Genomic DNA, 24,051 nt, shown 5'->3' on the forward strand with positions numbered 1-24,051 from the left:
GGAGATGATGTTCATAGACAAAGCATGTATAAAGTGCTTCACACTTACTTTTCTGTGTGATTTATTAGCGATTAAAGAACAAATTTTGATGTGATTATAGAAATACTAACTCAAATCCTAAAAACTGCACAATATATTTCCAAAATACACACAGTATACATTAATCATTCCTATTTTACTTTTAGCAAGAACAAAGGGAATTTTTGAGGATTTAGTGGACATGATCAAAGAGATAAAGCCATTTTCAGTGGCGGAGGATGAGGCTTCAGGGTGGACGATTTTGTTTTTCAAAAAGAGGTTGTGTTGCAGAAAGTGAATCATTAACTGTAATAGCTTAAACATTACAAAACCATAATTTCTGAAATAAAAATGTTTAATGATGCTTTTGACTCGTTTTACTCTTATCATTGTTTAATTTTGGTCAAACATAATTTCCCTTTCACATATAAGGCTGTGTGGTTTAAAACAAAACTAAAACATCTTGTTGAGTTCTTGCAATTTATATCGAATCATTTAACAGCTTTAACAACTTTCGAACCACATGTTCAGAATACAGTTAAAAACTCAATTTCCATCTCAGAAACTGATGGCAAAAGGATGGAAGAAAACGGAGTGGATTGTTCCATCAACGTTGCCGTTTGGAAGAGATTTAAAACTTGTGCAAAACGCTTAATTCGCATTTGGTATGAACCCGGTGTTAGGACAACCCCAAATGCTCTCATTGGTCGAGACGTGTGATGACGCCAGTAGCAATCATCATCCCACCCCTTCTGTGACCAATGGTTTGTCTGTATGTTTCAGAGCCAGTGAGCAACTTTCGAGATAAAATAATACTTTAACTGCGTTAATGCACAATTAAATAATTGTTGTCGTTAATTAATTAATGCATTAATGTGGTGTTGACTTTCCCAGCCCTACAATATATGTGACCCTGGATAACAAAACCAGGGTCTTAACTAGCACGGAAACATTTTAAGTAAAAGCCAAAAATATGTTGTATTTAACAGTTATATTTTAAAGTGATGGATATTTATTTTTTTATCTAAAATCATGTTTCATGAAGATATTTTGTAAATGTATTACCCGAAAAATAGAGTGGCTGGCTTGCTACAATGCCTCTGATTAACAACTTCAAATGCAATTTTCTCAATATTTAGATTATTTGAACCGTCATATTCCAGAGTTTTAGGCGGTTAAATCTCCGGCAGATATTGTCCTATCCGAACAACCCATACATCAATGTAAAACTCCATAATTACAGCTTGCAGATGACGTAAAATTTAAAAACTTTACCCATAAGACTGGTTTTGTTGTCCAGGGTCACATATATAAACCATGTTTTATATAGAGTGTGAAAACCTGTTATTTTTTAAAGTACAACCTCATTATTATCTTATTAGATTTTATTTAGTAGATCAAGGCCGATGCAGGAGCCTGATTTCACATCAGAACTAGAACTAGAGAACTCCTAAAGAACTAGGAAGCACCATAAGACACAGCCTTCTTAGATCTGTCACGAAGACGGCCTCAGACAGCAAGAATAGCATTTAAACACAGAATTCTTAACAACGGGCAGAAATACAAAACCCCAAACTGACTTTGTTCAGATAAGTTTAACTTAAACTTAAAATTAAAAAAAGTTTAACTTTTTTCAACTTGAAACGATGCTCGGAGCAGCAGAAAACTATGCAGGCATAGCATTTTTTAAATCGATACATGAACACCTAGTGTGCAGCACATCATACAGTAAACATAACTTTTAAGACTTTTAAAAAATAGGCAAAATAGGACCACTTTTACAAATACAACCTTATTGTAAACCTAGTATTTAATTAAACTGTTAAGGAAGTTAATCTTGGAAACAAATCACATTTGCTTTATTCAATATTTTGAATTATCAAATGAGACTGAAAGTAAGAAAGAGGGAGAGAGAATGGAAAAGATTGTGAGGTGTTGCTAAGGTGGGAAATGTTTTCCCACAGCTAAACAGATCCTTTGGCTCATAGAGCTTCAGGCTGATGCACGGCACGGCTTTTTGAGTGGGCATCCATCTAGTAAGAATGAATGGCCTTGAACGCTCAGCCAAACAGAGTTACAGTGCAAAACAAGCAGAAGGAAAGACATTGTTTCAAAGCCTGCCAGCAATGCACATTGAATGATGTGTTGTTTACCTCACACAATGCTGCTGTATCGATCGACTAATATAAAAATAAATGAAGGGCACTGAGGGCTGTGGAAATTATTCAAACTCCAATCAAATTAGGCAAACGGCTCAAACTGAAAATCATGAGTTTTATTAATCAGCTATAGGGCAGAGAGTTCAATCTGACGCTGGTGCTCACTGCTTCATTTGTTTATGCTTGTTTGTTGTTTGGATTTCTTGAAAATAGCTTGATGAACAATTTAAACAGGGTTAATTGAATTTAAATAGATGAGCGGCTGTTCGGCATTAATCACACTCTCTGCCAGTGTGTGGACCGATGACATGCTTTAAAGCTTCAGTCAAACCACTCAGAAGAAGGGGCCAACACTTGACCTGATACCAACATGCTCGTACTAAACGATATCTGTGTATGTAAATGAAAGAGACCTGAACCACTTCACCATAAATTCACTGCTCTGATAATCCAAATTCATTTTTGTCCTGACCTTCAATTATACAAATTTATGCATAAATGCTATGGTTTCTGATTGAAAGATGTGTCGGAGACTTTCCTATATCAATCAAGACCACATGGCATTTTGGCATGAGATAAATAATGTGACTAGGTTGTGGACCAGACACATGTTGCACCTGTTACAGTCTTACACTCATCTCATGACACATTTTATTTTGGTTCTAATATAAGACAAACAGTACAAATTATAGAACTAATGAAGGCAAACATGTTAGAGAGCTAGTGTTTGTTAGTGTAAGAAATCAAGAGTATGAAGGCGCTATTGGGCCAGATTGTTTAGTTAATATACGGTACGATGCACTAGAGAAGGGTCCACATTCAACAAAACAGAATCGTGTGATGATGAAGATTCAGCATCAGTCACAAGCAACATCAGTCTGACTAAACCCTACAGACTGCTAAAAACAACTAAAAAAAATTAAACAAACTCAGATTAATAAAAATATTGCAGTGTTGATCTTTTGCTGTATGGCATATGAAACTGACATTTAGACGTCTTGTCTGTAAATGAATATAAATGGTACATGTTTACATTAAATTCAATTCATGCAATATCTCTAATACTACTCGTAGGGAAACAAACTTAGAGCTAGCATTTACATTCGAATTACATTGGGATGTTAAGGCAAAACATTCAGTAAAAAACAGCATCAACAATTACCAGTTGCTCATGTTAATGGAGTAGATTTCGTAAACACCAAGTGGAGCAGTTATGTGCATTTGAGGCACTTTATGTTGAACAAAATTGAATGTGCTGCCCCAAAACAACCAAAAGTTACAAAACAACAGACATATAGAAATATTTGTGTATGTTTTCAAAGGGATAGTTCACCCAAAAAATAAACACTTGTACACATGAATTACTTGTATATTCAAGTATTATACATGAATAAACCTGTGTTCGTTCCTTTGTTTGATTGAACCCAGAGAAAGAAATTTGGACGAATGCTTTTAACCAAACAGTTCTCGGACCCCTTTGAGTACTATAGTAGGAAAAATAAATTACAATGGTAGTCCCAGAACTGTTTGCTCTTCTACATTCGTCAAAATATCTTCTTTTTTGTTCAACACATAAAAAAACATATATATATATATATATATATATATATATATTATATGTATACTGTATAAGGCTGTGAACATTATTTTTTTCTAATTAACAAGTGAAAAATATTTAAAGCAATTAACGCAGCATCCGTTTTGTTTTGACATCCTTCGTCTCACATTACATCATGTTATCACGCTCTTATACGTGTTTAAACCACTTAAGCGCGATTTGAAACAGTTGCTTTGACATGTTCAATGAAGATAGATAGCTTCTTAACTGTGAGACGCGGCGCAACGTGAGGTCCAGTCTGGTGCGAATAGTAACTGGCAAAAGGCTGGGTCAGCGAATCTCTGTCAGACAGTGAATCCGTGTTAAGTTCTCTTTCGTGCTTGAATGAATAAAACCAGATTATGTCAGAAAACCCGTTTTGTCTAGAATTTTCTTAAGCACAGACTTCAAAGTGTAAAATAAAATCTTAAATGAATGAATAGAGTTTTGAAAATGGGAGTGCGGTAACTGTCAGATCTGCTTCCCAGCTCTTAAAGGGGCCACGTTCTTAAACGTGCTGCTGTGATTCCTGTCACTAATGTTAATCAAAGAACAAATAAAAAAATTTAATCATGATGATTTTGTAGCTTTAACGAGAATTCTTCTGCATTTAATTTATAATTTAGCATTAAAGACTGTAAAGTGTTTGAGAACTTCCTTAAATGTCTGTGTATTTCCTACATGATAGCTCTAAATTATACTGTTGAATGGCTATAATTAATGTTAAACTAATCAATTTAATAGACACATCAGTTACAGTACTATCAGAATGTTTTCTTTCATTCATAAAATTATGCTGTTAAAGAAATATGTTGTTTCTACATCAATTTGGAGATAATATGTGAAATTAATAAAACGTAAAAGTATATTTTAAAATATAATTGTTATGTGCGATTAATCGTGATTATTCACAGACAAAATGTGTGATTAATCAGATATTTTTTTTTAATCGATTGACAGCACTAATATATAAATATATATAGTTTATCGAACTAGCGGTTCTTCTCGGTTTCTTTTGCTTGTTATCAGAAAAAATATACAGGCAGTGTGTTGTTTGTAAATGTTTACCGGAAGTTAGGTTGGTGTCACAAAGTGTGCATGCGCAGCAATGTTTGTTTATGTTGTCACTTTGAAACTGTCTATAAGCATTCTTCCAAATATCATATCTGTTCTCATAAGAAACAAATAAATGTATAAAAGTTTGGAACAACTAGAAGGTGAGTAAATGATGACAGAATAAAAATTTTGGGGTAAACTGGCCCTTTTGCATTAATTGCATTAAAAAACCTGATTGTCATCACAAAACGTGCCACATTGGCTGCCCCAATGTTACTGTTTTGAAAATGTAACTGAACCAAATATTACTGCAGGGTCTAAAGTGAAATCTGTGCATATATATTTGAGTGCTCCACCATAAACTAAGAGTAATAACTTCCCTCACCAACATTCATTTCCCACAATCTTTCCTACGGCTCTGCACAGTCAAACCTTTATGATAGATGACGTGAGGGGGATACACTGACATATTAATATGATTGATCGGGAAGCTAGGAGGCGGCTTACAGCTACAACCTGATATGTAGGTATAAATGCTCTAGATAGAAGAAACATAATAATCAGAATGCCAGAGATGGTATGAAATAAAGTGGAGTAGCTCATGCTGAAGGAGAGAGATTGCTTACGGTAATATGAGGGGAGACCAGTCAAGGTTATAGTAAGAGCCAAAGAAAAATAACATGAACCAACGTCATATCCATCGCAAATATGCAAATATGTTACAGCAAATTCATTACTTCACAAAGAAAGCAGACTGAACCATGTACATCACATTTGTATTTTTTCAAAAACCCAAAGCATGTGCTCATGTGAAGTGAAAGCACAAAACTCACCACAACTCCATTATCTGTTACTGCTTCTCTGTAGGTGAAGTTGCACACCGCCCAGGCCAGGTAGTATGTGGACATACGGGGCGTCCTGGAGAAATGGTTGGTCACCCATCCGTCCTCATCAAATGTAGACGCCTCCACTGGCATGTTGGACAGCGACTGATACGAGCTCTCGTGTCTCAAACTCACTCTGAATGTGGCTTTATAAATGGGCTCGTCGAAACACGGGAAGGCCTTTCTGGCATGAGTGGGAGAGAACTGCGTCACAGCCAGATACCTGCAGAAAGGACAAATTTTAAATGTCATAATCAGGTTGCCTATGAATAAATAAGTTTGGAGTTTCCGCTGCAAAGAACTGTGGATATGTTCTGTTAGATCAGGAGTCAGCAACCTTTGCGACCAAAAGAGCCATTTTGGCCCTCTCCGACCAAATTAAAGCATTGCATCTGCATCTGTCAAAGCAGAAATAAAATCGCTTCTCTCTGTATGTCTTTCTCCGGTCAGGCTCATGTGTACAATGTATGCACTTATTTCATCTGAAAAATATCTGAAAAAGCAAATACATCTACTCAGCCAGTGTGCATCGCTGGGTAACTGTGTATGCTGTTTCAGATATTTCTTGAAGAAATCAGGACAGAAGGGGTCAAAAGTAGAGAAAATAGACGGATAAGAGCAGCAGGTGTAAACGGGTGTGTGCCTCTTTCGTCTAATTGTGATCCAATTGAAATAAAACGCATCTTAATACCAGGCATAAAGACGGCCTTTTAAAGACTGCTAGGAACCGCAGCGGGGGTCAGAAGAGCCACAGGTTGCAGACCCACGTGTTAGATGAACACTTAGGGGCAGTTTCCTTGAAAGGGATAAGATTGAACCATGCTAAATTGGGACATGAATTTTTTTTTACAAACATGCCTTACAAAAACATTGCTGATGTGCATTTTGAGACAAAACAATGGCATTGATGTGTTTTATGATGTCAATGCAACCTGTTTTAAGTTTAGAGAGCTATACAATTTATTTAGGAATAGGCTTAAACTCTGTACGGGAAACCACGTCTTAAAGAGTAAGAAAAGATGTTTGAGGAAGAGAAAAAGAGCAAAGAAATTTTGAAGAAACTATTGCATGCAGAACATGCATCTGTAATCTGTAATAGCACTGGTGTCCAACATCCCAACTACATGTTCATTTCCAGGAAGCTGCATTAATGAATATTTCAACCAGACTCAAATCTCAGAGTTGGGTACAACCACTGATGGATGCTGCATTACGCACATCTTCATTCTACACAAAGGTTAGATCAAGCTTCAAACATAAGAGGTTAATGGCTAGTCCGAAAACCTTTGTACATTTAGAGTTTTATCCCTACAAGACACGCATAGATGATCTACACAGCAATGATGATGCTGTATGCTGCTGTGCTAGGGTAGTATTTGCTTTTGTAGATTAATATAATATACTAGCCATTTTTTTTTCACTGTTGGCCAAAGTGCAAACAAGAGCTTTCAACAGGTCAGGCAGCACAAATAGCCTTTAACCACAAGGCCAAAATCAAGATGCCCTTCTATTATCAGACAAGTAGCCCGGCAGCACCCTTAAAACCATTGCCTTAATATTCCTCTCTTAAGAAAAGGTCACAAAACCTGGACATATCAACGAGGAGGAGGAAATTTAATCAGGCAGGAGACTAGATAGATCACAAGATGGAGAGAACCTACAGAGGAGGACGTTTGCTTGCTCAATTTGGAGTATTCTCGGTGAAAGATGAAATGATGGAATTAAAGGTCAAGAAAAATGAATGAAGGATAAATAAATAAAGCTTGAAAAGACCGGATGATCTGGACTTGATATGAAGAAAGCAGAATACAAAACATTGCTTTTCCAAACATAATAGGATATTGACATAATATTAAGTATTGTTGATAAATATAAGCGCTGCCATCGAGGACTCATTACACTACAGTCATCTTTGTAACCTGTGGATTGTAAAGCTATTGCATCATGATATCTGCTTTATTAAATAAAGATTTTGCAAATAATTTTTTTCCAATGTGCTGCTCAACATTACTTCGGTATGCCAAAAATGGGTTAGTCATATTACAATTTATGAAAAAAATTGTATACTCGGTCTGTAGGATTCACTGCTAAATTTAGCCTTTTCAAAACAAATATGTTTGACGCTGTGAAGGAGCGTGGCATGTTGAGAGTTGTTGTTTTTATCTTCACTAGAGATGGAGATCAATCTGATGGGACTCATGGATGACAAAGTTGTATAACCATTGTTTAATAACGTAAGCCAATTGAGTAGCGCGCAAGATGCTACCACTGCTGTGCGACGAGAAGGGGCCGTAACCTTGGTTTAAACTGCAAACTTCTCTGGATTCAAACTCTGTTGGAATGTAGGATAAATTAAGTACATAAGTAAACATAATATTTAACCATGGCCTAGTGGTTTCTTGATATTTGAATGGAAAAATGTCACATTCTTTAAATGCTGCTTATCATTAGAATGAAATATTACGTTCTTCAAAATAAAAGTTTTGTTTGCTGAATATTATGTTTAAATGTTTATGAAGTGTGACCAAGAAATAGATAAGGCATTAATATGTTTCAGACACAGTACAACTTGGGGAAAAGAGTAAACACCAAAACCCAGGACCAAAAAGTGAATATACTGTGCATTTTACCTGAAAACAATAAGCAATATAGGGGTGTAAATATACAGAATCAATATAGGGGTGTAAATATACAGAATATGTGACAACGGACCACAAAACCAGTCATTAGTAGCACGGGAATATTTGTGGCAAAAGCCAACAAAAAATTGTGCAGATCACAATGATTGCTTTTTCTTAAATGCCAAACATCATTAGGATATAAAGAGAAGATTATATTCCATGAAGATTTTTTGTAAATTTCCTACCGTAAATATCTATATAGACTATAGTTTAGAATTTCAGCTTTCGGGTTTATCTACTCAACACAACGTCATTACAGCGGTAAGCCAATAGAAAGTGTTAAAACTAACATATTTCTTCTTAGCAACAGCCTGCTACAGCTCCTCTGATTAACAACTTTAAAGGCGATTTTATAAATATGTTGAACCCTCATATTCTAGATGTTTTAGAAGCTTATTTATTCAGCTTTCAAAAGATGTATAAATCTCAATATCAAAAATTGGTACCTCACGATTCAGAATAAATTATTGATGTACTAATTAGCATATTTAATTTAAAATGTCATCCCGTCACGTTTGCGCTCAAGAGTCAGACAGTACATTTGATAACTAGTCATAGAACGGTCACATATTACATTTTAATTATATTATATTATATTTTAATACAACTGTGACCAGTAAAGCCATTCTCGTCGACGAATTCTGCTGTCAGACATTTAAACAAGTCATAAAAGTAATTTAACGCGGCTTTATGTTACAAAAGTATGTTTATGCACTTAAGTCTTACTGACAGGTTTTGGGAAATGCTATTTTGCACTTACTGGCAAGTCAGCTGCGGTAACTTATAACATTAGTCAATTGAATGCGCTGTTTCTCCCTGCCACTCACTCACTGCACAGAGAAAATGCAAAGAACGACCTTCCTAAATAAAGATTTTGTTGCCCTTGCAGTTTAGTCCTACAGGGCTGAATTAATTTGGTTTTATCTCTCTACTATTGCTCACATATGCTCCGCTGTGTATCCGCGTAAAAGGTCCGGGTGCTGCACCGCTCTTGCAGTTGACTTCCGCCATATTTGTTGCAAAGATGTCACGTTATTATATTAAGTAACGTTTTAAAAAAATCTTTTGTGTGTGTGAATCCTTTCGAATTGACACATGGTAGCAGATTAAATCAATATCAATCGAAAAAGGATTTTCTTTCTCCAATTCCTACTGGTTTTGTTGTCCATTGTCACATATTTGTTTATGCTAAATACCTGTTAATCTCGAATAGTTTCATGGGTTTATATTGGGTTATCTGAAGATTTTAAACATTAGAACCGAGGGCCATACAAAGGCATGACACTTTACCAGTCTCACTGTTTATTTCATACTCAATAGTTTTGCCAGAACTACATAAATGGTGTCAGTATGGAAACTTTCTCTGACATAAAGCTGACTCCATGGATTTACAGAAGTTTAGCACCGTGTTGGCAAACTGTGTTGTGCGAGTTTCAATATTTCATAGTAAATGAGTCACTGACTGCAGTGCTCAATCACAGCTGTCACCCAGAGGCTTCACTGATGTTCATTCAGATCAGTGTGGCAACCTCACTGACCTCAATCTCTAAACACTTACAATGCAGGTGCCCTGCTCTCTCAAATGCTAAACAGCAGATATAAATCACAACACAGCAACAGAAAATAAAGATAAACAGAAATCATGCACCTCTTTGAAGATGTATGCAATCCTGTACACTTTAGCTTCTCTCTGGTGATGTCATAAAAAGTTCAATTGTTGCAATTGTTTCTCTTTTCAAAATAAAGATGGGGAAATGCAAATAAAATATCCAATACAAACAGACACCACATAAACACTAAAGGCTGAAGAAAACGGTCTTGGGTTTGAATGAAACTTCATACTACGTTATGACAACACTTATGGACTACAAATTAAGATTAGACTTCAAAACTCAGCACTAACCTATGTTTTAAAGATTGTGTTAGATAAACCAGTTTTGTCCCTTTACTATATAATTCCATATGCAACTCATTGTCAGTCTGCATCTTCAGTGTTTGTAAAATGTAATAAGCCATATTAGGCAAATTAAGCAGCATCAACATAAACAAACCCGAATTTAACTTCCTAAAGACCACCAAGAATCCATAAATATTGAGTAGATTAAATTTAATTCAATACGATTTAGAAACAGTTCAATATGAATTAATATTCATCTAAATCATATCTAAAATTGTAAATAAATTGTTATTGTAAAGAATAACCTATAAACCTCTTCGGATGTCTTAAACAATGCTGGTTCAATGCAATAGACCAAAATAACTTGTTTCAGTTATTCACCACTAAAAAAACAACAGAATATTTTTTACCGATTTTAAAATGTTAAATGTCTTTAAGATTTTATTATGAATGCAAGATTTTAAATAATTGTAATAAATTAATCAATTAAAACGGAAACCGAAACTATTACGATATATTCGAAAACCTTACATTGCTTAATAAAGACCCCTTGTTAATGTATTATTTTACAGTAACGTTACTTCAGTAAACACGGCCCTGGCTGAAAGCACCTATAGGCCTATAGGCTACCGATATCAGATAACAAGTTTTATTCCCTAACAAGAATTGGTAGCACAGACTCTAACACAACATGAAATTAGCCTACCCCGCTAACCACCGTAAACACATTTTCCCGCAAAAGTTTATGTTGATTATCCGCCATGTCAATCAAAAATGCGTTAAATTCTATCGCAGCATATTAGCACTGCTGCTAGTTTGTATCACTCCGCCACAATAACAGTTGAAATATATGAAACTGACAAAACTAATTTTTGTTTCAAGTGTGCTGTTACTTTATAAACCAATGAAATGACATGTAAAGAAAGATAAATAAAACCACCATTAGGCTGCGTAGACGTTCATACGCTATGGATTCACAATCTCCGTTCCTAGAGATGCGTACAATCCTCTGTTAACAAAGTTTGGTTGCATTTGACACTGAAAAGACGACTGTTGCTTTTCTTAAACGCTAACTATGGTAGTACTGGGTCATAACGTATGTGAGAGATAAAATGGCAGAGACATTGCTGTGACATGTCCGCTGATGAATTCGTTAAATTTCGTTAAGCGTTTCAAGAGTTGGCGAAGCGATAGGCCTACAAAAGAGTCCTTTAAAAGTCTGTCGTTCATTCAACGATATATTAAAAGACAAAACATGTTTGTTATACAAAAATTGGGACCGTATATTATACAGAAGTATTCTTTCAGACGTGCATTTAATGGCATTACCTTCTTTCACCGTGCAGCATGTATGAACTGCGAAAAAATCCCAAGAGTTCATTTTCAATCTGCGCTTCAAACGTGATGTTGATCTTATATGTTCTGAGGGGCTTCATCTCTCTGTTGAGCGCGATCACATACACCTGGTTGGGTTGGTGGTAAAAGCGTCGGTGGATCCTCATGACGCCTGTTTTCTTACTGTCTGAATACACCTGCACTTTATTCACCTCCAGTCTGTCTGTGTGCAACACGATGAACTTAGTGGAGTTCACGCATTCAAACTCAATGTTCACTTCACCGGAGAACGTGAAATTATCCATGTACACGGACAGTCTGAGGTCGTAGTGGCGAGGGCGCAGGGTGGCCGGTAAGCGCAGGTGTCTCCAGGGCTGTTGGCCATCCTCTGATTCTCTTTGACTGATGCTTCTGTCCCGGGACTGACTGGACTTGTTACTGGAGCCGTTACCGGCCAGAGTCCCGCTGCTCTCCGTGGCGCATCTCTCGAAGCTGACGCTGAGCGTGATGGCGATGACCGTGACGATGATGAGGGTGATGATGGAGATGGCGAAGCCCAGCACCAGTCTCTTGTGCACCGTGATGTGCTGTTCGGTGGTCCGTGGTCGGACCACCACGCTGTCGGCCCACTGATCGGACAAAGCCCGTCCGTTCATCATGTTCATGTCCTCAAACCCCATAAGCACGAGCGTTCACTGCATTAAAACGAGATTAATATTAAAAACAGAACCTTCATACTCTATCAATAAGTTTGTTTTCATGCCACGCTAAAACGCCATAGGATGAATGAACTTATTTATTATCGATATCATGTTATTATATTAACCCATGCAACTTTTACAATCTTAACGTGCAATGCACAATATTGATCAATTTACGTAAACAAGACATCAGACACTTTCAGATCTTTGTACTAAAATTATGTAATACAGAATTTGTGCGTGTCTGAAATCGTGCGTGCATGCAGATGCAGAAGCTCATACCTTCAAATGCAGACGGATTCATACCGCAAATCCGCGACTTCTCCTCTGACATGAGCCTGATGTGTATTAAGTTCCACAACTGCTTCATGACTATTCAAAAGTGTTGTGAATTTCGGTTCTCTCCTTTCTTTTGCCATGCCTCCATCCTTATCGCATTCTCCCTCTGTGTCCTCCCTCTATACCAATGGGTCTCTCTCTCTCTCTCTCTCTCTCTCTCTCTCTCTCTCTCTCTCTCTCCCTCTGTGCGCAGCCGCGCACAATCTATCAGATTTTTTGCGTATTCAGCTTCATTGTCACTAATTGAACAGTGAAATACAGACATACAAGATATTTTCTCCTTCGTAAACAAAATAGCTGAATTGCATGAATGTGGAATCGGTAATCTGTCCAACAATAAAAATACAAACAATTAAACGCAAAAGAAAATGGAATTGAGACATGTACCTGACAAATCTTAAAGATGAGCTGTGACAATACTTTCAACACAGTGGTTATTACACGGCACACAACAAAATCATTTCAATTGAAGAATAAATGTTATAATCTATACGGAGTTGTCAGTGTTTCATTATGTGTGGTGGGCATCATTGTTATAAACCCTGACACAATGAAACATTAATAATGTGCAGTTAGTAATTGAAGGCTGCTGTCCATGGTGCTGATATAAACACGAACCAAATTATGAAGGGTGTCATTTATGTACCGCTACATTTTCTGAAGAAAAATAGTACTGCCTGAAACATCTCTGGTTGGTCCCTTTTGATACTTTCTATCTTTCATCAATAAATGCTTTAATCAATGATCAACACACAGACATCTAAAGACCAACTCTCACTTTAAATTTACATTTACAATTTACGCTTTTATCCTTACATTGCATTTTTCCTTTACATTTTGATATAGGAACTTTGCCAACACACATTTGTTTTCAAAGTCTGTTTGATAAAGAATACTGTTTATTTTCATCCATTGCCATGTCTGGTTAAACTGCATAATAAGAGAGTGGTAAGCATGTGTTGAGACAATAGATTAAACAGCGAAGGGGAAGCTGTGTTTATTAGTTTACGCATTGATACTCTCTAATAAACAAATGTTAATGGTAAATATCTTGTAATGATGGTCTACAGTAGGAACACAACATTTAAATGTAAGTAAATTTTTGTCCTGTACACTCTCTAAACCATCTAAAATGTCAGAAATGAAATGCCCTAGAATGGTTGTAACATCATTGGGACAAACGAAAAGAAGAAACATATGTCTGTTTGCCAGAAGGTCCTGGAGGGCATCTTTGAACCACCACAGAGACTCTGAGAGTGAAACAGAAAAAGTAGTAATTTTATAATGTAGGTAACTGTACAGTACAAGCAGAGCAGAGACATACCTCCCCCTACAGACTAGAAGTAACATAATTATTTAGGCACAACAATAAAACAAATATTACAACATTTAATAAGTAGTAAACGAAGTGAAGAATCAAAGAGGTGAAAATAAAAGTAAAACAATATAGGTGAACCCCTCCCTAAACTTTTGGTAACCAAAGAAAATAATTTTAAACCAAGGATAATTCAACCAAAAATAAAAATCCTGTCATCTTTAACTCACCCATTTGTCATTTCAAACCTGTATGACTTGCTGTCTCGCAGAACACAAAATATATTTTGAGGAATGTTATTAACTCATTCACTTGCATTGGTTTTGTGTCCAGTGCTGTTGTCACCCCCGTTGCTGGCGCTTGGTTCGCCACCTGTGGGCGCCATGCTATTCTGTGTTCTGTCTGTGTTTTGTAAGGACTTCAGTTCCCATTATGCTTTGTCTCGTTATCAAGGTTTCACCTGTGCCTCATTACCTGTTTGTCCCTTCATCTGTGTATATATAGCCCTTGTGTTCAGTTGTCTGGTGTGTATCGTTCTTGTATGTTGTCCCTCATGTGTCGCTTTACCTGGATTTAACTTAATGTGTTCTGTTTGGACTTTTCGCTCCTTGTTTTCTCTCTGCTATCCGTGACAGCTGTTGAGTTACCAACTTTCTTCAGAATATCTTCTTTTGTGTTCTGCAACACAACTTTACCCCCAACGTTTTCTTCTCTGGACATTTCACATTCACAAAGGGCAAACCTATTTTTGTAGTGCTTGAAAAAGAGATTCAAATGTAGATGTAATGGCAGGTTTAAGATTTTACATAAGAGAATCTGATAAGATTCTCCTTATGTGTGAGCTGCAACCAGAATTTCAAATCTGTCAGGATTTTAAAACTCCTGTAGTCTGAGCCAGGTTTAGGATTGTACATAAGAGAATCTGGCAAGATTCTCCTCATGTGTGAGCTGCAACCAGATTTAAAATCTGTCAGGATTTTAAAACTCCTGTAGTCTGAGCCAGGCTTAATCTAAATGCTTTTATTCCCGAGTAGATTGATGTCCATGAGCATTTAATTTATTGCGATTTTCAGAGACCTGAATGTAATAAAACGCTCATTCATACCAGCAGCGCTTAACAATTTTTTAGCTCATAATGCGAATGAATTTGGTAAAGCAGCATTAAATGAAAAGCTTTCATCAAAACAGAACAGGCTGTGAGAGCAACGGTGAAGTGAAACACGCCTGAGGAGAAAGCACTGTTACTGGATCAGAAAGTTGATGTCAACAGCTACCTGTTACCCAGAATCCCGTAGGCTTCCTTGCACTACAGAGACATGAGGCAGCATCACAGAACCCTTCACAAATGCACTGGTCGGGTCTGAGTCCGGGTCAATAACTTTGTCGGTCGGATCAGATGCATCGATCCACAGCCTCTTATAAAGTGAACTGCTTAAATGAGGGCTGAAAAACAAGTGAACTGACAAACGCCGCCTTATACATGAGAACAGCTGACAGGCAGGAGTCACTGTACTGTGACCTCACAAAACCCCATACGAGATGAACAGACACACATTTAAAACAGTAAGGGCCATTACATGCAAGTAGATTAAAAGCTGAAATGCAAAAATTATAAATTTGTAAACTTTAAACAACATCTATTAGCTATAAAATATTTTATTTATTTATTTTCAACAGTTATAAGGTGATATATTCTATAGTCTGCCAACATTTATCAGAATGACAAACACAGTTTTTTTACATAATGTTAGTTTAAAGTTATCAAAAAGATCTATACTAATACAATGTTATTTGCGTGCTACTCCAAGTCATCTAAAGAAATATTGTTGAAATATTGTTGCTAAAAAAAACACATAATAAACATTTACTTTATTAAAAAAAGCATGTTAGTACCATATACAAAAAATATTGCCTCATTATCATGCATTGCATTTTGTTAGTTATAATAATCTGAATATAGAACACAGAAATTCTTTGTGTGTAGCATCATGAGGACTGAAATCTCATTTTGGCAATTATTTGACACTCCTCAACTTGAAAAGAGCAAGCGCTGATTCATAAGACAGACAGAACAATTGCTTCCGTAACTCACACAGGAGTCTCAATCACGCTGTCAGTCAGTCTTCAGCGGCTCTGAGTTCTTGTGATTTTGACATAATGGCGATTCACATAGTCCCGCTGAGCATCATATTAGGGAATTCATCAGTGGAGCGAATGAGATTTCATTAGAGGAAAATGTCTATCACCATTCATTCTGTTATTGGAAGAACTTTGCATTCTGGTGAGCTGTGGTTCTGACTGATCCGTTTCTAGCCAAGATTCGTTTACCAAACTCCTAGCGACACTGCAAACCTGTTCAATCTGTAAATTGTTTGTGCTGCGGATTTCCCTGTCATTCTCCACCAATTATTTAGCATAATTCCCTCCTCTGGTTGTCTAGGCAACAGCAGATTTAAGCATCCAACACTGTTTGTGCTGCTGACAGTGTGTAATGAAATCTAAGCAGTTGCTATTAGTAGACATTCTTAAAAATAAAGGTGCTTCACAATGTCATAGAAGAAACTTTCCTTTAACACTCGAGTCCTTTTAAAAACAGTGTTTTTTTATTTTTCTCTATTAGACTAAATTAGGATCTCTTTAAAGGCATAGATTACACCAAAATGGATTTTAATATATCATTTATTCACTACACGGTGAAATAAAGGGAGTCAGCGTGACACCATTAAGCATGCAGTTGTTTCACCTATACAGTACATTTTCAAAGTCTAGCCGGCCTATCTTAGATAAATACGGCTAAAGTATGGTATTAATCTTTTTACAAGCAAATGTACTGGTTTGCTCCTCATAAACCCTGGAGTCACCTTAATTCATGATAGATATATGCACCTTTTATTTTCTTTTTCTTCAATGCCATTACAACACCGTGAAGAGCCATTTTCAAAATGACTCAAATTGTGTACAGCTGCAGACAGAGTGTAATATACACTAGGATGGGATGAGTAAATAATGGATAAAAATTAATATATTGTATGGGAAACTTTTCGATTAAAGGTGTGGATTTGCTTAAAAAAATGAACTATAAAACAAAACATAAATTGGAAACTGCTCAATTTACATTTGGTCATTTCGCGGATGCTTTCATACAAAGCAACTTAAAAACCAGTTTACAGCAACGAATTTAACAAATAGTCAAAATCATTGAAGTCATTTGGCGTAAAGATTTGTTAGATGAGAAAAACAACAGTGCAGTATAATCTTGATGTATTGTCACATCTTCACGTTATCTTTAAGTTACAATCTGTATATTATTTCTGATAACATGAAATCAAAAGATTATTGAACACTTACATGGAACTAAGAGTACGACATAAGAGCTAAATGAGTATATTTTCTTTTCTCTCTCTCTCTCATTCTCTCTCATTCTCTCTCTCTCCCTGCACTATTATCATAAGGACTACATGAAACGTGTTGGACTGAAGCTGAAGAGTTGAGCAGATCTTTCTACTAGCACATGGAAATAGTTTTTCTCTGGTTGTATTGTAGTTTTTTTCTGGTTGTAAACACTTGACAGTAATTTTAGTCTCGTCTCTTCTATTAATTATAAAATAGATAACTGACTGAGTTTCCTTGTCCCAAATAGATTGAAAAAAGCAAATGTTTTGCATGTGAACAACACAATCTGCTTTGACAACAATAAGCCCTTTAATAAGTATTTCTGCAAAGACTATGTCCATCTGTTCTTGAATAAAGCTAACGTTTGATCTCTGCTCCAAATCTATTTTTTCAAAATCTCTGATTAAATAATTTAAGGCACTTTCAGCAGAAGAACATTTTCAAGTAACACAACCAATCATTAAAATGACAAACACCAATACAAGTAATTAGTAATTTTATTTTATTTTATGAAGCAACACAAGTGGAAGATGTTGGAAATATACCGAGTAGTTTCTGACCATCTGTCTGAAAGAGACTGTGAGAATTTAGGTTTGACTGTGTCCAACACCTACTGTCCCACACTGTTTAATGCATTAAATCTTGCTGATTATGTTTCTCACTTATAAGTGTCACTTAGAGTAACGACTTGAAGTGTTTGTACCAGATATCAGTATGTTCCAGATGTTAAGAACAAGGTACTAACCTAGTGCTAACCTTAGCAGAAAATAATATCATTTAGGTCTGGATATTTCCGACGTGTCTGGATCAGAACATTACCTTACTTCTTCATTTATTCTCATCTATTGGACTTTGAGTGACCTGCATTTCTGTGTCATTCTTGGTCCCCAGGCCTGAAACTTTGTGTGTTCCATCGACTAGACTCTTAAACCTTCTACCTAGACAAAAAGTTATAATCTAACCGAGATCAGAAACAATCTGGGCAGCTAAATCTGCTAGTAAATGTACCCGGGGCTTCTATCAGTGGCCAGGATTGTGATGAGCTATTGAGTTTGAGGAGAGGGTTTGAGTTTGTGCTGAGGTATGCTCAGCTACAATCAATAGAAGCAAAAAGTAATATACAATAACATGAGCCCTATCTAACACAGTTCAATTGGCATTCTTTGTTTGACAAAGTGCCGAGGTCTTTCAACACAATAGGTCATCAATAAACCCAGTTCAATGAACAAACGATAAAGCTCAACATCTGAGGGCAGAATGCTAGTTTGTGATTGACAGGTCCGACCTCTATTGACTGAGAAAACCATCAGATTTTATCGAGTGATGCCTCTTACTGCAAAAAGAAACTCTTGCTTATGTGGTAAAATAAACAGCTAAAAAATGTAATTTCAAGGATCTGTTACATAATGAAGAAGCATATCAATTTCTGTCTCTGTTTGGCTTCAGTCAACAGCAGCTGTCAATTTAAAGAGCAACAGAGCTTAGCGGTTAAACGAAAAACAGATTCATTGATAAAACCTACCGATTTAAGTAGAGATAACAAGTAACCTCACATTTCTATCTATGTGGCCTTCTCTATTGCTGCAGATCTGGAGCATCTCAAGGATCTCAGATCTAGACATGCAAGTGACACACTATTTAACCATATCTTGATAATGAAGATTAATCTGTTATGTGTCAAACGTTTGAAATTGAAAACCAAAAGTATTGCCTGTGAAAACCATAACCGAGCACACCTGAAGACGAAGCCATTAACTTTACGCCCTTCTGAGCATGAATCTAACTCTGCTCAGATGAGTTTAAAGGGGAGTGAAACTAATGCTCTGTCCTTCTTTTTTTCAAGACACAAACTAGATGCTGCCCGGGAAGCTTATAGTGATGATGAGATGCTTTGCTTGGTCAGGATTTAGGGATGATCAGTGGCTCATCCATGCAGTGACCTGCCAAGCATCTATAAATCCCAAGAGCGAGACAAACCTCTCCCTTCCGCTCAATTCATCACAAAAATTGACTTCTGTGCTCCCACACCCTCCTACAAGATGGCCTCTACCGCACCTAGTGGGCTTCGCTGTATTGAGTTCTCCACTACGTGGGTCTCTCTTATTGTCAAACGCACATTATCACTTGTTGTTTTGTCTTCCTAATTTAATAGGTGGTTGCAATAATTGTATCATTCAGTGTTCTGTGATCTCTAATTCTTAGGTTTCATAAACAATCACAGTAAGTTTCAGACCCGAGGTTGTACTTTGTCCTTCAGCCTGGTGTTGAAATACTTTGATTAAATTCGCTCAATCTCTTCTCTACCTCCGCAGGAAATGGATTAAATGTCACTAGGCTTCTTGGAGAACAAAATCATTTTGTTATGAGCTTATTAGGTATATCAGAACCTCTTCACCTTTTCATGAACCTGATGTGTTTCTAATTCAGCCACAAGTGATAGAATAACAGTGACGTTTGCTGAAATATTCACTTGTTATTAACTCATAGTTCTGCTTGTAGAGACAAAACTTTTTTGTGAATATACACAAAAGTCTATATACACAGTATCCTTTTCTCCATCATGAGCACATGTGCCCCTATCAATGAGGGGCTATGAGTGTTATGTGTGTTGTGTGGGCTGGTCTGATCAACTATTTTTGTATCTACACAACCAGGACTATGTAAAAACACACTTTTTTCAACACAAACGCACACACATGCACTCAATAACCATTTAAAACGTACCTATTCGAGAGTACTAACCTGTAATCCAGGACCTCTATGTTACCCATTGTTCTTCTGTGGTTGTTTGTCTTCAATCTCCAGTGCTATTCATATCCAAGCAAACACATGGAATCCTCCTGCCGTTGAGAAACAGAACAATACAGTCAGTAGTACCATCATTGCATCTTCTCATGGACTCATATAAGTTATCAATTAGTCACCATTGCTGACAACCTGTTTAATAAATACACCTGTTGGGTTCCAACCTGCCTGTGTCTAGAGTCTACCTTCCGTTACAGTTTGGCTTTGCATTGTTGAGACTGAGGTTCATTTGCAACATCAGAATTATTGTGATAAATGCAGAATTTCAGTCATGCTTAAAATAATACAAGCATTACTAAAATAATCAATCAAAATGCGCAACAAAACATGTGAGGTTCAGATGATGACATACCTTCCCAATGTTTCTCCAGTCTAGACTTAGTTATGATGAAAAATTAATCATGAAATAAAAATAATAAAAAATCTGTCTCTGGACTACCACATATACAGGCAAAGAAATGGTCATAAATTTAAATAAAAAGATCATTAAAACATTAAAAGGAACCATTGAAAGAAATATTTAGTGAGGGGGATGCAAATCTGCAATTCTTTTCGGCATTGAGGCGTTAGGAAGATCATTAAGACATAAAGAGGAACAATTGGAAGCAGTATTTAGTGAGGGGGATGCAAATCTGCACTTCTTTTCGGCATTGAGGCGTTAGGTTTTACACAGTTCAGTACCATGGACAGCAGCCAAACACAAGCTCAACACAAGGATATGGACCAAAACCAACAACATGACAATATAAAGAGAAATGCATGCATTTAATAACCTTAAGGAAAACCAATACAGATGTTTAATTCAAAGTAAAATTTATGTAACCCATCTATTTCACATAACTTGCAATTCTAAAAGTTTTGTTTAGCAGTTTTGGGCAGTTCTCTATAGATAAGTCATGTTCCAGAATAAGAAGAAACACATCATGAACACAACAGGCTTTTGCTCTGGCACACTGAGACCCGTTGATGTTCATCACATTTAGAATCACATTCTAGAATCAACACACTGATGCACTAAAGTTCTTTGACTAAAGGATCTGTACTGCTTGACATTTATAGACTTTTTCATCTGGATTTTAAAGGAAATTGTGCACTAAAGATCTGACTCTCCCTACCCTGTTAAAATAAACCTCCTGCCTCTCATTAGGTGGGTTTGTCAGCTGTGGGATGTGGAGGTGGAAAAATCATAGTAGCGGATCCCCAACAGTTTTAGCACAGTTGGTCATGTTCAATTATAAACTTGGAGGTTAGAACAAATACCAGGGCATATGACCTATCTGACAGTCTTAAAAATATAAGGGTAAAATCTACATTCTCTGCTAACGAAAACAGAAGTTTTGGTCAGATTTGAAAAAGTATAATTAAGTGCCCAAAATGTAGGCATTCTATCTCATAGCCAGTTGCTGTAAAACTCAAAAAATGAAGAAGACATTTAAAAAGCTTTTGCAAAATACAGCACTTTTCACAATTTTGAATGGTTGTTAAGCATTGTTACACATATTTAGGATGTAGCTTATGTAGTAAGTAGATAAAATTATGAAACACAAAGACACAGCATACATAGCATTATAATACAAGGTATCATTTGATTTTTTCTGAATATGTTTTACGTTTATATGAATAATACTGACGGTATTGATTGTCTGGAAATTGTAATCAGTTGCTTTGTAGCAAGATAAATCATTATGAAAAAAAAATCTAATTTAACTCTGGAAATAAGTGGACAAACATCAGAAATGTTAATTCACTCAAAGGCTTGTACTAACATTGGTACTTTAAAGTAGAAAATGTATTAAATAGTATATAGAGGCTGTTAGCAGGGTTATTAGTCTAATTATGTTAAATAAATATGATCCAATAATCCAACCATGAAGCTGTGTTTATTTGCACTAATATAATATGTTTAGTAATAACACTCTCGCACATAACATTAATGATTTTAAATTGATTTAATTTAGACTTATTTAACATGTTGAAGTCTGTGCGTACAAACATGCTAGACAAAACGGGCTTTCTGGCATAATCTCGTGCATTTGTTCTTTCAAGCATGTAAGAGAACTTAGTACTGGTCTGACAGAGATTCACGGACGCAGCCCTTAGCCCGTCACTGTATACACCAGATGGGACTGATTTCGCGTTGTGGGGCATCCTACAGCTAGAAGCTGTTTATCTATACTGAACGCGTCAAAGCAATGGTATCAAACTACACTTAAATGGTTAAAAAGCCTTTACACGAACAAGAGCATGATAATACAATGTAACGCTCGACAAAGAATGGCAAAATAAACAGATGCTGCGTTAATTGCGTTAAATATTTTAACGCATTTATCTGAAAAAAAATGTTTGCATGCGTTAATGCGTGAACGTTGACAACCCTGTTTTAAATACATTTGCTGGTTTATTTTCAATAATATAAATAAATAATAATAAATCATTAAAAATCAGCATAATATTGGTCATCATGACTAATACTATCGCTGACGCACCAATCAATTCCACCATAAGATTTAAAATGGAAAAGATAAGCAACCAACAAACAGGTGTGATACCTTAGTTGAGTTAGCACCAACTACAAAATGACATTCAAACAGTGACAACAAGCTATAACACACACAAACTGCCTAGTAACCAAACACATCTAAAATATTGAACTATATAAGATATAAATTATTATTATGATTATGGGATAAAGAACATCTACTCTCTAGTCACTATGTAATAAAATCTTGATTTATTTTCATGTCCAATCAGATGAAAGTATAGTGACAGACTCATCGCACTATTATCTATGACAAACACATCTGAATGAACTCAAGTGTGTTGAATAAACAAAGTTCCGGTGTGAACACTTCTGACATGAGAGCTCAACTTAATTGCTTGTCAGAATGTTTGTTCAATGTTTGTGTAGCTATCACCTGATGTAAGGTATAAAGCAAATGTGACCGCGTGTAAAGAACTTTAAACAAGTTAAACTTACACAATAAGGCAAAAAACTATTTTACTGTTTCAGGAATCCGGTCTGAGACAGAACGTCCGTAAAGGTCTTTGTTCTCAATCACAGATCAGTCAGTGATACAGAACTTCCTCCTTGCTAAGTCAGAAAATGTTCAGCTTTGATACAATTTCAGTTTTCCACTTCCTATCTTCTATTTATAGCATGCATAAATCATAAGTGAGACTCTTTTCTTTCCAAAGATGTCAAATATGAAATAGCACACTCACACAGGGAATTCAAATGCACTTAAATGTACAGTAATGACATCTGCTTTTACACAACACCAGCGGCGGTGACCAATTACCAGAATAGGCAGCTCGTGAATGGCTGAAATTAAGCTTCACATATCAAACTTTTCCAACAGAGATTAGATGTAAATGATATACCATGGAACCCTTCAGTCTCGTCTGTATTGAGAATTACTGCATCACTGTGGGCAGCACTGACTAACACAAACTCAATCTCATGGCCTGTAGAGGAACATGAGAGCGGGAAACATAGACTGCGAGAGGTTTGCCGGACTGCTGATGTTCTGTTATGAGTGTACATATGTCCCTCAGACACACTTGACATGCACCACTGAGGTCTGACACATCTGCCACCAGATGCTCAAATGTGTCTCCAATCTCACAAATGATGCCTTACATACTCATCCTGCGCTTATTTATTTGCCTGTTAAGAATTTGATCCTAGACTATTATTTAGTTCTATTCAGGGTTTTGAAAAGACAGACCGGAATCTAAAGAATTATCATTGTCAAAGGTCCTCAGTGTTTTTGAGACCAGAAACTCTAGGAAAAGCAGAATTGACTTAAAAATAGATCCTCGTCTGTGTTTTAGGTTTTGCAGGAACTTGTGATTTTCTTGAAAGTGGAGC

The 24,051-nt window shown here is 36.3% G+C and overlaps 1 protein-coding gene across 3 annotated transcripts in view; it reads right to left on the minus strand.

Moving 5' to 3' along the window:
• The window catches only part of LOC130420645 (thyrotropin-releasing hormone-degrading ectoenzyme-like), a 241,625-nt gene that overhangs the window by 58,896 nt on the left and 158,678 nt on the right, over positions 1–24,051 (minus strand). Inside the window, exons 2-5 of one of the 3 annotated variants that reach the window (XM_056748095.1) lie at positions 20,118–20,215; positions 12,611–13,917; positions 11,622–12,322; positions 5,664–5,937 (exon numbers count right to left, since the gene is read on the minus strand). In XM_056748095.1, the coding sequence (XP_056604073.1) occupies positions 5,664–5,937; positions 11,622–12,307 (960 nt within the window). In that variant the 5' untranslated portion in view covers positions 12,308–12,322; positions 12,611–13,917; positions 20,118–20,215. Of the gene's footprint in view, positions 1–5,663; positions 5,938–11,621; positions 12,323–12,610; positions 20,071–20,117; positions 20,216–24,051 lie in introns of those variants that run through there. The other 2 variants (XM_056748096.1, XM_056748097.1) reach the window with 2 other exon arrangements.

This window comes from Triplophysa dalaica, chromosome 5, assembly GCF_015846415.1.
Source record: "Triplophysa dalaica isolate WHDGS20190420 chromosome 5, ASM1584641v1, whole genome shotgun sequence".
In the NCBI taxonomy this organism is placed as follows: Eukaryota; Metazoa; Chordata; class Actinopteri; order Cypriniformes; family Nemacheilidae; genus Triplophysa; species Triplophysa dalaica.